This window comes from Balaenoptera borealis (genome assembly GCF_965194805.1).
Source record: "Balaenoptera borealis genome assembly, chromosome: 16".
NCBI classification, from domain to species: domain Eukaryota; kingdom Metazoa; phylum Chordata; class Mammalia; order Artiodactyla; family Balaenopteridae; genus Balaenoptera; species Balaenoptera borealis.
The window spans coordinates 50,686,754-50,701,791 of record NC_138872.1 but is presented as its reverse complement, the minus strand read 5'-3'; the positions used below and the strand labels follow the sequence as shown (position 1 = coordinate 50,701,791).

The following is a 15,038-nucleotide window of genomic DNA, read 5'->3' as shown; positions in this document are numbered from 1 at the left end:
ACTTTGAGACGAGCTTCAGCTAACTTTCTTTTCTTGTTTTTTTTTTTTAAGATTTATTTATTATTTATTTATTTTTGGCTGCGTTGGGTCTTAGTTGTAGCACACAGGATCTTTGTTGTGGCATGCGGGATCTTTCATTGCAGCGTGCAGGCTCTTCGTTGTGGTGCGCGGGCTTCTCTCTAGTTGTGGCGTGCAGGTTTTCTCTTCTCTAGTTGTGGCATGCGGGGTTTTTTTCCTCTTCTCTAGTCGTGGCGTGCAGGTTTTCTCTCTCTAGTTGTGGCGCACAGGCTCCAGGGTGCATGGGCTCTGTAGTTTGCAGCATTGCAGGCTCTGAGGTACACAAGCTCAGTAGTTTGCAGTATGCAGGCTCTGAGGTACACAAGCTCAGCGCGCGGGCTTAGTTGCCCCGTGGCATGTGGGATCTTAGTTCCCTGACCAGGGATCGAACCCACGTCCCCTGCATTGTAAGGTGGATTCTTTACCACTGGACCACCAGGGAAGTCCCATCAGCTAATTTTCATGCACAGGAAACAAAGACAAAGAAATGGTAAGGCATTGTGCCCTTCAGCCAGATATATATTAAATATTTGGAATATGTTAATCCTGAAAAATCTCTGTTGCCAAGTCTCATTTCCGTTGACAGGAAGCATTCTCATGTTTATCCCAAACCAGTAAAGCCAGCTAAGATCATTACTATGGATTTTGTTTTCAGGCTAGCTGGTGACACCTGTGTGGATCTGAGCAGCAGGGGACACCTGGGGCTCTGAAGTCTGGTTGCCACAGCAACCGAGTATGAACCAGCACCGTGACAAAGTGCAGTGGGAGGAGGGTCGCTGTGCGGGTCACACAGGTCACTTCCCGTTCTCTGCAGCGCCCAAGGACATCCGTAAAACACAGACTGGCAATTTGCTAAGCGCTTCCTAATTGAGAGCATGCAATTTAAAATGATTTTACTTAAAGCGTGAAGCATTTAACCAGGTCTTTCAAAAACGTCTTCTTGCTAGAAGACGTGTTCCATTTACCATCTGATCTCTGGCTTAAATCCTCAAATATGTGAGAAGTGTCCAGGAAGCCGGACAGACGGGGCTCCTGTCCCAAGAGACCTGCCAGCTCACGCCGGTTCTGGAGGATTCCTGGGCAGACGTGGCTCTGAGCGGGTCCTGGTAGGGGGCACGGGAGGCTCTAGACAAGGCCCGGCACGAGTGGGGCTGAGGTTAGGGAGGTGAGCAGGAGCGTGGCTGCACCTCTGGGGCAGGACAGCATTAGTACCTCCTGGGCCCTGAGGACAGGCCCCAGTCTGTCCCCTTAGGGCAAGGGCAGCTCTGCCAGGTGGTTCTTATGGCCGGAAGGGGTTGGTGGACCTGGGCAAGGCCCCTTGCACCGTGGTGACTGCAGGAGGGGGTGTGAGGTGGATGTAAGGTGTGAGCAGGCTGGGCGGGGCTCTTGACCTCGCTGGACAGGTGCACGCAATCATCAGGCGCCCCGTCCAGGTGGGGAACAGACAGATAACGCATGTTCCCCGTGACGTGCTGGACAGTGGGCGGCTGTTTCTAAACACCAGCGAGAGTTTTCTTTCAAGTTTTGTTGTAGCCTCCCTTGTGTTTTTTACCTGATCTCATTTTATATCGTGTCCCAACAAAAGAGGAAAGTGTGTTAGCCAGTCATTGGGCAGGGCATGCTGGTCTGGATGGCAGTGTTTGCAGCAGTCACCAGCAGCATGCAGCTCTCCCTAGTCCCTTCTGGGTGACGGGCGGGCAGACGGTTCAGGAACAGTGTCAGCGGGACCTCCCCCCTGATTTCCCGGCTGCCGTGCAGCCCCCACTCCCCAAGGCCCGACACCACACAGCGAGGCCTGCCCTTTGCTCAATACCCCGTGGCTCCGCTCTGGTGGGCATCGGGGCTCCAGCTGGCCTGCGAGAGCCCATGCAACCCAGGAGCTCCTCCGCCTGCACCTGGCTGGCACTCTGCCCTCAAAACGCCAAATTCCTCCAGTGGAGTCTGCGTCACACATGCCAAGTGGCCGTGATAAAAACTCTCAAGCATGGCTTTGCAGATCAGAAACGTGGAGGAGAACACAGGAGTTCAGCCCCGGGCGGCCTGGACCCCTGGCCCGCCTCTGACGCTCTGCTGAGAAGAGGGGCTTTTTCTCCACCTGCTGCTCAGGCCATTCCAAGGTCGCCCACTTCTGTGAAACTCGTACTTTGCAGGCGTTGAGCACGGAAGTCACCAGAGTCAAAGACGCAGGGAGGAGCGGGGTCCGCAGGCCGTGCTCCTGGACCACGCCAGCTGGACGTGTCCCGTGACCCAGGCCCCGTGTTCTGGACACAGGCCCAGGCGGCCCTCTAGCTTATTAGCCCCAGAGTCTGAGCACCTCTCCTGCTGCCTGAGGTCGGCGAGGGGGCCCAGGGCATGTGGCGAGCAGCAGCCAGTGTCACAGCAAATGGAGTCGGGGCTGCCCACCTTGTCCTGCCACCTTTCCGACCGTGGTCTCTGCCTGGGCCACCCCCCACCCAGGAGCCACTGTGCCTATCGCGAGGCCCCCAGTAGGGCTGTGGGCGAGACCCAGAACTATCCCCGCCAATGCCAAAGTGACATCCTCCCACCAGATGGGGCCAAGGACAGTGGACCAGGCACTCTCCCAGCTGGCCCATCACCCTATGTCTCGTGCTTTGGCCTCTGAACCCCACCTGCCCATCACAGCGGGCTCTGACTGCACTTGTAGGAGGTGTGGGGCTCTGTGGCAGAGCGAACATCGGCACCTGGGGGGACAGGGTGGCCCCAGAACTGTCCCCAAGGTGTAAAAACAGCCGTTCTTTGCCGTCAGTAGCTGCAGAACGGGCTGCTGTGCCCGTGAAGACTGGGAGTGACTTACAGCTCTGAGTGCTCCCAGGGTGGGCGGCTCAGGCAGGAGTGACAGCCCGTCAGGAGGGAAGCGCTTTCCCCTTCTCCCGCTTTTAACCATGAAGCTAATGGGTTTCCTACTCATAACATGGATGGTGCTGTCATCTTTGAAGGATCCATGCCTGCGACATTTAATTACCCTAAGTAACTGTAATAGTTTCGAGGAGGGTGTGAGGCCTCAGTTGCTTTCAGAGCCATCGGGTGGCCTCTGCCACTGAAACCTTGCTTTAGGTCACATTTCCTTTCTGGTTGGTGGCTTAGCCTGTGCCATCCTGACCTTGACTCTGGGTGACCACAGTGCCTGGTGAGCCCCCTCTGAGCCCCCTTGACTGTCAGCAAGAATCCCCCACGAGGGGCTTCCCTGGTGGCGCAGTGGTTGAGAGTCTGCCTGCCAATGCAGGGGACACGGGTTCGAGCCCTGGTCTGGGAGGATCCCACATGCTGCGGAGCGGCTGGGCCCGTGAGCCACAAGTACTGAGCCTGTGCGTTTGGAGCCTGTGCTCCGCAACGAGAGAGCCCGCGACGGTGAGAGGCCCGCGCACTGCGATGAGGAGTGGCCCCCACTCGCCGCAACCTGAGAAAGCCCACGCACAGAAACGAAGACCCAACACAGCCAAAAATAAATAAATAAATAAATGAAGTGTAAAAATTAAAAAAAAAAAAAAACAAAAAAAAAAAACAAGTCTGTTCTTTAAAAAAAAAAAAAAAAAAAAAGAATCCCCCACGAGGAGCCGCCCGGCCCCATCCTCGTCCATCCTGGAGTGCCATGCCCACTCTGCGGTGGCCGTGTGTTCTGCATCACCAGGCCCATGCCAGGCTGTCCAGTGGTGGATTATCCAGTCTTCGATAGAAGAGCGTCTTCGCTCTTCACAGGCCCACAGGGACAGAGCCAGAAGTCAGCACCACATCCACATCGGAGCTGTTTGGGGAGCCAGTGCACCATGTGGCGAAGGAGTGAGGGACCCACGGGTCACAGGTCGGGCCGGGAGACTGAGGGGCCGAATTCAGCATGTTGTAGGCCTTCCTCAGACTCGTGTGCAGCTCCGGTAGACACGGGCTGGGTGATTCGGAAGCACAGGTCGGGAGGAGGGGAGCATGGAGAGCATCCACTTCCTCGGACCACTTGAGTCTGCTCGGCTGCAGCCAGTCCAGCCCACAGGCGCCCAGACTGCCCAGAGCCTGCAAGGCAAGGGGCTGTGTCTGCTCTCAGACCTGGAGGCCACCGACTGCAGCCGGCCCTGAGCTCTGGTCAGGACAGGGCTGGACGACCCTGCAAGTCCCTGTCGGAGCCGTCCCCAGAGACAGTGGGCAAGCGGCTCCTTGGGAAGGCCACCCCCGCCGCACCTCACCCAGCATGGAGGGTGGGTGCCGACCCTCAGTCTCACGAGGACGCCTCCCAAACGTGGCTGGACGCTGGGCCGCATTCCTGGAAACCAACCAGTAGCCGCCGAGGTGAAAGTTCTAGCAGCAGGTGGTGCAGCCCACGGAGACTCCCCTGGTCACTTGCTCACCGTCACCCCAAAGCCACTGGTGGGATGTCCCATGCCGTGGGCGAAACCTTCCAGGCCCCCGTGAAGGGGCTGTCGCCTTGCCCTCCTGAGGGGTCTGTGCATAGGCTGGGGTGCACATCTGGGAGGAGGGCTTGTCTTTCTGGGGCCGCGGAGAACAGTGGTGTTCCTTGTGCCAGCAGCGCAGCTGCTGACTGCCGGCGGGACCCCAGCAAAGGAAGCGGAGCAGGTGGGTGCAGGCCACCCTCTCCTCCTAGCGGTGCTGGCGAGCGCTAATGGCCGGAGGGGCGGCCAGCGAGCAGGCAGCCTCAGCTTCAGCTTGGAAAATGGCTATGCCGAGATGGGGGGCGGGGGTGGCCCCACGCACCCGGCAGGATGAGGGAGGTTCCGAGTTCAGGAGGAGGCAGGAGGGCCAGGTGACACGTACGTCCCTAGGGTGATAGCGGGTCCCCGTCACCTGCTTCCTGGCACTTAGGAGGGTCTCTGGGCTCTGCCATTTGCATTTCGCTTTGATTGGTGTCACTCAAACTGCACATTAAAATTCCGTTCGTCGCGTCTGTGCAGAGCGAGGTGACAGAGAAGGCAGACCCGGGCTCTGGGGACTGCTCTGCCCGCCCACGTGAGGTCTGCAAGCTGCTGAGGGGCTTCCAGGGAGCGCGAGCAAGGCCGGGTCCCCACTCCTGGGCGGGTACGTGGGCTGTTCCAGCCTTGCTTCCTCTGGGGCCTGCCCAGCTCAGCCTGGAACACCATGTCTGCCTGCCCTGCTCGCGGGGCCGCATTGAGGAGGGGGTGGGGACAAGTGGCCTTTGAGGTCCCTTCTCAGATCTGAAGCATCTGCAGATAAGTCCTCCCAGAGCCGTGTCATCACTCCATGTTCTGCCGTCATAAAACCACACGTTTTAAAATGCCCCCATGTGGAAGGAGTCCAAGCTTAATGAAAACGACTTCTCAAGATAAAACCAGAGGTGTCACATAAGGAACAGAGTCCGCTTCTTCCTGTTGAGACAAGAAGGGGGTTTGAAGCACATTGTGAAGCAAAGGTCATCCATGTCCATGAGCAGAAGGACGAGACCTGGACCCAAAATGAGCGACGCTCAGTGTCTGGAACCTCGTAGAGCAGACGAGCACGAGGGCTTCCTGCTTTCTTCCCTTGAGGCATCTGGGGGAAGCCGGGTGTGTGCCCTGGAGGCCGGCTCAGCCCACGTGGGCATCCCACACACTGGGTCCCCAGAGGAGGGTGGCACCGATGTCCCCATCTCGGCCTTGGCCAGAGCGCCCTGTGCTCTGCCTTCCTCTCCCGTCGGTGACAGCTGTGCCGACAGGCCCACCGTCTCCATTGGTTGTGGCCTGGCCACAGCCTGGTGGCGCTCTGGGCTCCAGTCGCCCACCTCACTCGGCTCCCTCCCCCGGGCACTCCTCCCCAACACTGTCCAGGCTTCTTTCTGCTTCTGGAATCATCTCCAGATGGTGCAGGGCGCACGCTGGTGGCCCCAGATCCCCCAGCACAGGTGGCTCAGCCGATGCAGTGAGCCCACAGAGACCCCAGGCAGTGACGGCCCACCCGTCGGTGCCGCCCCGGTGTTGGCACTGCTGTCTTTGGGCAAACTCACCTGTTTGTCTTCCAGAGAAGAACCGATGTGGAACTGAGTTTCAGAAATCCAGAGCATATGAGAATCAGTGGGATTTCTCCCTCCACATTTTACTATGAAAAATTTCAAGCCATAGAAAGTTTCAAACAGTTGTACAGTGAAAACCTGCAAACCCACCACCTACATTCTGCCGTGGCTGGTCCTTGGCTCTACTGGCATCATCACACATCTGTTCACACCTCATCTTAACGTTCAGTGTGTCTCAGAGTGGGGTTCAAAATTCATTTAGGTTTGTCTGTTTTTTTGAGAAAGCAGTTTACAAACATTGAAATGCACAGACCTTAAGGTGCTTTTGGTAAGTCTTGGCCAGTGCACCATCATGACCAGCACTCCCACCCCCAGGGCGCAGCCCCCCAGGCAGCCAGGTTCTAATTTCTCTCACCTGCATGGGGGCAGCTTGTTCTGGAACCTACATTAGTGGAATTGTAGAGTGTTTGCCCTTGTCTGAAGCGTCTCTGACGCAGCAGAAAGTTTTTGAGGTTCGTCAGCGTGGGGTGAAAGGGAAGTCGTGCAGCCCACAAAGTGCAGCGCAGGCTCCTTTGTTGCAGCCCGAGACCAGCTCCACGTTCCGGGTGTCCCAGGGACACAGTGTGAGGGGCCGTCTCCACGGTAGGAGCGAGAACTCAGGTGTGCTGCTCATACCTGCATTTCTCACATGGGCTCCCCAGCAGGAAGAATGACTGATGCCCCCCATCCAGCGGTGCCGGGCTGAGCCACTCAGGGCCTGTACTTGCTACTCCCCTGGCTCCCTCCCTCACCTGGGCAGATGGGACCACAGTCTGCTCTGTGCTCAGCAACTCACGTCCGGGTCGTCCAGCCTGCTCGGTGCCCGTGTCCACCCTGGTGACTCCTCAGGGGCTGCGCCGTGTCTGTGGGCGCCCTGCGAAGGGCAGGAGCCACGGCCTGAGCTGCTAGGCTCAGCCGGGTGCTGTGGCTCGGTTGCTCTTTGTCCTGTTTGAAGGACCGTCTGGGTTAAGCCGGGTTTGGTGCAGTTGCTTCCTCGGAAAGTGTCCACTGCTGCTCACTCGTCCTTTGTGTTCTGCTGCCCTCATTTCAGGATGGGAGTCCCAGCTTCTGGAGACGGGCTTCCTGGGGATTTTCCTGTGCCCTCTCTGGACTCTGTCTCCATTGCCCAGGGGGACCCCCACGTCCCGGATCGTCCTGTGGGGCTATCGGTGGCTGATTTTCAGAATCATGCTCGGAGCGGTAAGTAGAACTTTTATTTGTTATACTTGGAAGGAAACCTACTAAAAACGAGTGGCTGCCTTGCTGCCTTCCCGCCAGCCAGGCCAGCCATGCCCCTTCCACCACTTTCCATGATATCCGAGGCCTGTTTCTGAGCACTCGATGCTCCACTGGCCCCTCTGGCCTGGCCATTTTCTGTGGGAAACAGCCAGGACTTGAGTCGTTCCACTGGGACACTCAGGAGAGGGCCCCCTGGTCACCCCTTCCCCCCCAGCCCTCCTGGTGTGTATGGAGCATCTGAAATGTCGGGAAACGTGTTAGCGGGTCACACGACATCGTCTGTGACCCCGGCCTCGCGCCCTCCTGTCTCTCTGCCGGTGGAGCCCCTTCTGCCGACGCCTCCCCATGTGGTTGAGGTGGTGCTCAGCTGTCCCGCTTTCCTGCCACGTCCTCTCCCCCTTACGCCCTCCTGCTGCGCCCTGGGACCAGGCACCTTGATGCCCACCTGCCATGTAGCCATGGAAAGTGCACATCTCAGTTCTAATTACACCTTTGAGTTTTCAGAAACTTAAAATCAGGAGTGAGGTGGTTCACCAGGCAGAGGTCTGGGCGACTTCGTGTACTTTCCCTTCCACCTCTGCCCTGCTTGTTACACTAAAATGTAAAATACCCATTTCTTTCACATCGTCCAGACAGTCTAGTGTCTGTTTGCTCTAAGTCGTTCCTCGTGGGGGAAAATACAAGCCTGCAGGGGGGTGGGGGCCAGCGCTGGTCCTCCTGCAAAGTCGCTGTCCTCCACTGTGCCATGCTGCCCCTTCCTTGTCAAATGTTCGGTTTACTTATGGGCTTCTTACGTGAGGGGGGGCCTCGTCCCCCGGGCAGCACAGCGCCATCTTGCCCTCTGCGGCTCTCTGTATTTGAAGCCCCCGTCGCCCCACGTCCTGGCTGTTGCCACAGTCTGCTGGGCAGACTGAACTAGCAAGTGACGGCATCTGCTGTCGAGGGGGACGGGCCGGTCCTCAAGCAGGACGGGTGTCCCCTCTAGGACCGTGGGTTCCCACTCCCACAGGCTCCCCTCCTGGACTCCCAGGTTGTTGGCCGTCACGCCGTGGTGGTTCAGGTAGCTGCCACGTCTGCGCCGTCTGGCCAGGCTCTGGGGGCACTGCAGGCAGCTGGGTGCAGAGGGATGAGCTCTGTGGCAGGGGGGTGGGAGACAGGCCGGGGTGGTTGGCAAGGTTCCCAACCCAGCAGGGTATGAGCAGCTACAGACACTTGGAAACACCGTGTTGGGTGATTATGTGGGTCCAGCTTCCACGGCAAAGTGTGATGCTTTCCCTAAGCTCATTTTTCCATTTAATTAGAAAGATGAGCGTGGTATTCATAGGTCCCTTTGATGAAACACGAAACCGTGAGCTGTCTCACCACCGCACAGGTGTTCTTAGCTTCAAGGCTGCTGTTCCTTGTCCGTCTAGGACTCAGTTGTAGATTCTCTCTCAGCTGTCTTTAAAAAGCATAAAAACATATGCATTGTTTCTAAGGACTTTATCAGGACCCTCCTGGGACGGTAGCTTCGGCTGCAGAGCCCTGGGTGGCGGAGCTGTCAGGTTGCTCTGAGCACGGTTCGCGGCTGCACAAACTCCCACGATGCCTCACAGGGGCGGCGAGTCATTAGCATGTTGTAAAGCACCTTTTATGGCATTTTGATTGACTGTTAGCACCAGCTGGATAAAAAATTATCAGGTGCACTAAAAGGTGTAATTACTTGATTCCGTCTGTACATTGGATATTATTAACCTCCCTTCGTAGGAAAGCAGAACGACAGAGTTGACTTGATAAAAAGGAGTGATGGCAGCAAGTTGTCCAGTCCGTAGGAACTGAGCAGACGCTGCCCGGGATGAGCCCGGCCCCGATTGTCTGCTGCTCGATCAGAACTGGCGACTGTCCCGGACGCTCAGACCTGCTTGTGGTTCTGTAGTCTGGCCATGCTTCACATGCCCCAGAGGACAGATTGGTCCTTTCAGAGCTCAGCCTCAGAGGGGACCCCAGGTCGTGTGGGTGGGGGTGCCCGAGCAGAAGGAAAGAAACCTCTCTGCCCACTGATGGCCCAGGCCCCCCAGGTGCCCAGGGTGCAGTCGGTGCGGCCACTCCATCCTCAGGTGTCTGGAGAGGTGGCACCAGGCTACCCTTCTCTGGAAGCAGCTGGAAACTGGACACATGGTGACACAACTGTTTTCACACCCAACGACAGCCAGGTGGGCCGGGGTCCAGAGGGAAACTCTCGAGCTGAGCCCTTGACTGCCTGGCTCTTCAGGGAGGCCGGGGTCCTTGCCGTGGGGAGGCAGTGATGGCCAGAGGGCTTCCTGCTGGAGGCAGCGGCCAGGGCACAGAGGGGAGGAATCTGTGCAGAGGATGCAGCTCCAAGGACAAAGCATCACTCTGTCCAAAATGCATCCTCTGTTCTAACCATGAGGAAGCATCAGACATGCCACAACTGCGGGACGTTCTGCACAGCTTCTGACCAGCATCTCAAGTATCCAAGTCATACCTTAGTTAAAGCCTAAGGAGCCGTCAGCCAGGACGTTAGTGGGAAGCTGGTGAAGCCCAAGTAGGATTGAAGTAGTAGTGACACGTGTACAGGGTCTCCTTGTCATTTTTACAGCTTTTCTGAAATCTAAGATTTTCTTCAAAATAAAAGGTTAAAAAGAAGTAGTATGGGCAACTTAATGCACGTGAAGTGGGCAGTTAGAGGACATAGAGGTAGGTAGGTTTCTGACACTGACACGAGGGTCAGCGCAGCTGAATCATTTTATAAACTGAGTCATTAAACATACAAAAGGTGGGCTTCCCTGATGGCGCAGTGGTTGAGAGTCTGCCTGCTAATGCAGGGGACACGGGTTCGAGCCCTGGTCTGGGAAGATCCCACATGCCGCGGAGCAACTAGGCCCGTGAGCCACAACTACTGAGCCTGCGCGTCTGGAGCCTGTGCTCCGCAACAAGAGAGGCCGCGATAGTGAGAGGCCCGCGCACCGCGGTGAAGAGTGGCCCCCGCTTGCCGCAACTAGAGAAAGCCCTCGCACAGAAATGAAGACACAACACAGCCAAAAAAAAAAAATTAAAAAATACATAAATAAACAGTAATTATAAAAAAAAAAAAATACAAAAGGTACCTCCCACAGAAAACTCCAGGCCCAGACGACTCCAGTGATAAGATTTATCAAATATTTAAGGAAGAAGTGATAACAAATCTACACACACTCATTCAGAAAACGGGAGAGGGGACCCTTCCCAGCTCACTCTCCTGAGGCCAGTGAAGACAAGGACATTTCAAAAAAGGGAAGTTACAGAATACTGTTCTTCAAGAGCACAAACAAAAATTATCAAGGAATTATTAGCAAATGAATCCAGAGTACGTAAAGGTGTTAAGTCCACGTGGGATTTTCCCCAGAATGCCAGGCTGGTAGGACATGAATAAATAGATGTAATTCACCAAGTTACCAGATATAAGGAAGAAAGAGATCAAATGATATGTTCATCTCATTCTAGGTAGAAAAAGCATTAGACAATGTTAAACACTTATTCACAGTTAACAAAAAAAATTCTCAGCAAACTAGAAATAGAAGGAAACTTCTTCAACCTGATAAAAGATAACTATACAAACTACCTACAGCTAACATCATACTAAATGGTGAAAGACTGAACATTTTTCCTCTAAGACTGGGAACAGGGCAGTGGTGGCCAACCTCCTCATGGCTAGTCAACAGTGTGTTGAAGATCTTAGCTTGTGCATTAAAGCAAGAAAAAGTGGTGAAGGCCCTGAAGATTGGAACAGAGGAAGTAAAATTATCTCTGTTCATCACGTATGTGGAAGATCACAAGGGCCATAGAACTAGGGAGTGAAGTCGACCAGCGTGCAGGACTCAGAGCCAGTATTTCCATGAGCTGGCAAAAACTGTCAAAAAAATTAAAGTTTAAAATATACCCCTAACATCCACAACCATAAAATACTTAGGAAGTTTTCACAGAAGTGTGACACTTGTGCTCTGAAAACCACCAAACGTCACTGAGAGGAGACTTGGGCAAGTAGATCTTCCACGTTTGTGGTCAGAAGGCTCGTTACCAGCCAAGGGTCAGTTGTCCCCAAACTGGTCGATAGATTTCGTGCAGCCCCAAACATAATCCTAGAAGGGTTTTCTTTTTAGAAAATAACGAACCAAGTCTTAGGTGTGCATGGAAATGCCCAGGACCTAGTCTTGAATGAGAGTAAAGTTGTCGGCGTCACACTGCTTGTGGGTTCAGGCCTTCCCAGAGGATGTGGCCCTCGAGGCGCCAGGGGAGGTGAGAGGCCAAGAGCCGTATCGACGGGGTGGGTCAGTCTGGAAATAGTCCCACACTGAAGTCACGGTCAAGTGACCTCTGGACAAGACAGCAAGTCAGTTCAGCTGAGAAAGAAAAGTGTCTCCCCCGCCGGTGCTGGGTATCCACACGGGCACACGGACCCCACCCCCCACCACACCACACATGACAGTCAGTTCGAGGTGGACGCAAACGTAAAACCGAGACACTCCTCACAGATAACTTAGAACGTTCACAGTCTCGGAGAGGCAAAGATTGCTTACAGCATAGAAACCATTAACCATAAAAGAAAAAAATGGGTAAACTGTACGTCAAAACGATGAAAATCTTGGGTTCTTCAAAAGACACCATGGGAAAACGGCAAGCCACAGGTTGCGGGGAGCACTCACAACACACACCTGGCAGAACCTCCGTGTGGAGTATGTGAAGAACTCATGCATGTCACTAACGGACAGTTCACTCTGAAAAAGGGAGAGGTCTCGGCAGGCATGCGCGTGGCCGTCCCAGCACTTGCATGAAACACACATGGATGGACGCTGAGGTCCCACCCGCCCACGAGGACAGAACTTAGCGGCTGACCAAACCAAATACGGGCTCACTCAAGTTGCCATAACAAAATACCACAGCCCAGGTGGCTTAAACCACATTTATTTTCTCACAGTTCTAGAGGCTGGAAGTCCGGGGTCGGTGTTGCAGCCGATTCTGTTCCCGGTGAGGACTCTCCCTGGCTTTCAGATGCCACCCTCACACTGTGTCCTCACCTGTTGGGTCAGCCCCACCCCCACATGACCTCCTTGACCCTGTGTGACTCCCTTGGTCCAGATGCAGCCGCACTGGGGGTCAGGGCCTCAACATATGAATGTTGAGGGGCGCGAGCAAGAGGGACTCCCTGCATGCCTGTGGGCGTGTAAAACAGTGCAGCCGCTTGAGGCAGTTTGGCATTTACTTACTGAGTTGACCCCACGCCCACCCTGTCCCCCAGAGTTTCTACTCAATATGTAACCCAGGAGAAGTGGAAACGTGGTCACAGAGGCCTTTTACACAAACACTCACGGCAGCATTATCCACACGCACCAAGAACTGGAAACCAACCACAGTCCACCAGCAGGAGGGTGGGGGCAGCCTGGCCCAAATCCCCCAAAGGCAAACCACCCAGCCGGACAGGGACCCAGTGCCGAGCCCACAGTCATCGTGTGGCTGAGAGCAGTAGCCAGGAAGGGGTCCCGCATGAGTCCTTATGAAGGTTCTGGAATCAGCGGAGCCAGCAGGCGGCCGCAGACCCAGAGGCTCTGTCACATCTGGGATGTGGGGTGGGGATTGATGGGCGTGCAGGAACCCTCGGGGCGATGGGGTGAGGGTCCACGGGCATGCACATCCACACAAGCCCCTCAGCCGCAGCTTCAAGACAGGACATAAGTCATTTCCTGCAACCTAACAAGAGGTCACCGTAAGGGGAGCCTCGGGAGGTGGTCAGTCGGGCCCACAAAGAGCAGAGTTGTGCACACCCCACCGAGCCGGGTTTTCCTGGGCTGAGCACCAGGTGACACAACATGCCTTCAAGCCCTGGAAAGACCATCAGCCCCGCCAGGCACTGCAGCTCGAGACAGGCTCTCAGATGCTGCTTCCTACCTGTTGCCCGAGCCAACTGCGGGCCTGGCCTGTGCGGCGTGAGTTCTCGTTATTCATTCCCGCTGATACAGAGGTGACTTGACGGCCCCAAACTGTCACCACACAGGCCAGGGGGCAGGGTGGCCACCCCACATTGGTGTGATTGGAACTGGAATTCAGGCCGTCCCACGCTGGGGCTTCACAGCTGTCCGGCTATTCTGTGCGTTGGCATCCTGGGGCCAGACCGAAGCAGCAAGGAGCTGCCAGTTCCTCACAGGAGAGGGCGGACCAGGCCCAGATGCACTCCTTCCCTTTCCGTCCTCAGAGCAAAGAGTGGAGACTCTCACCTGCAGGAAATGGTAGCTGGTGTAGGTGTCCAAGTCACTGTGGTTAAGCCCTTTAATTATGCTTTAAAGATAAAAGTTTTCAATTTTGGACTTCCCTGGTGGCGCACTGGTTAAGAATCCACCTGCCAATGCAGGGGACACGGGTTCGAGCCCTGGTCTGGGAAGATCCCACATGCCGCAGAGCAACTAAGCCCCTGCGCCACAACTAGTGAGCCTGCACCCTAGAGCCCCAGAGCCACAACTACTGAAGCCCGCGCGCCTAGAGAGCCCGTGCTCCACAACAAGAGAAGCCACCGCAATGAGAAGCCCTTGCACTGCAATGAAGAGTAGCCCCCGCTCGCCGCAACTAGAGAAAGCCCGCGCACAGCAATGAAGACCCAACAAGCCAAAAAATAAGTAAGTAAACAAACAACTATTTAAAAAAAAAAGTTTTCACTTTTATCTCAGTCTGTTTTTGTAGCTGAGTTCATACTGGCCAAAGTTTTCAGCCAGAGCATGTTAAACACCTGTCATGGAAGCCAGAGTCCTTGGCTCCTGCTCCCTGTGCTTCCTCCATGGGGAGTGGGCGGGGATGTTCCACACGGGCGTCCTCAATGGTTCCAGCCCATGCTGGGCCCGAGAACTGTGCTCACTTGATGACTGACATTCTGGGAACTGAGCCAGTATCCGTGCTACTGGGAGTTCTCAGACCTGGACAACACCAAGGGGATACCACCTGGGTCAGTCTGACCCCCAGGAAGTCGAAGAACGAAACCTGTCTCTTTTCTGCACCTCCCTCCCTTCAGCCTGGCCCCCCGGGGGTGTGTGCACGTGGCCGTCAGGTGGCAGTGGCTGGCATCTCCCTCTTCCCATAGGAGCCTTGCTTGGTGTGAGGGCTGCCTCACAGGGGTGTCCTGGGCCCACGGGGAGAGTGGCAGTGAGAAGAGGCGGTGCCTGGACATTCAGAGTCATCAAACAAGGGAAGTAGGAACCTGTCCTGCTGCTAGATGTCTGGCAGCGGGAGGAACCCATCCTGCTGCTGGATGTCTGGAGTGGGGGAACCTGTCCGGCTGCTGGATGTCTAGGTGGGTAGGGAAGGCTGTCCTGCTACTGGATGTCTTGGGGGGGGGGGGGACCCGTCCTGCTGCTGGATGTCTGGGGGTGGTGGGGGTAACTGTCTCCTGGACGGCTGCTTTCCCTTGCATTAACTAAGTTGTTAGCGTGGCTTTTATTTTCCTGTATATTCTCTCTGCAGTTCTTCCAATGTCTTTTACTACTTTTCTCCTGATACTAAATTGTTTTTATTTTATTGCTTCACATTTTGAGTTAAGAACTTAATTCCCTAAGACGACATGATACTATACATAGAGAATCCTAAAGACGCTACCAGAAAACTACTAGAGCTAATCAATGAATATGGTAAAGTAACAGGATACAAAATTAATGCACAGAAATCGCTTGCATTCCTATACACTAATGATGAAAAATCTGAAAGAGAAATTAAGGAA

General features: G+C 55.2%; 1 protein-coding gene across 1 annotated transcript in view; it reads left to right on the top strand.

The window, feature by feature from the left end:
• The window catches only part of LMF1 (lipase maturation factor 1), an 81,818-nt gene that overhangs the window by 38,757 nt on the left and 28,023 nt on the right, over window positions 1-15,038 (top strand). Inside the window, exon 4 of the mRNA XM_082359594.1 lies at window positions 7,116-7,264. Within this exon, the coding sequence (XP_082215720.1) occupies window positions 7,116-7,264 (149 nt within the window). The remainder of the gene's footprint in view (window positions 1-7,115; window positions 7,265-15,038) is intronic.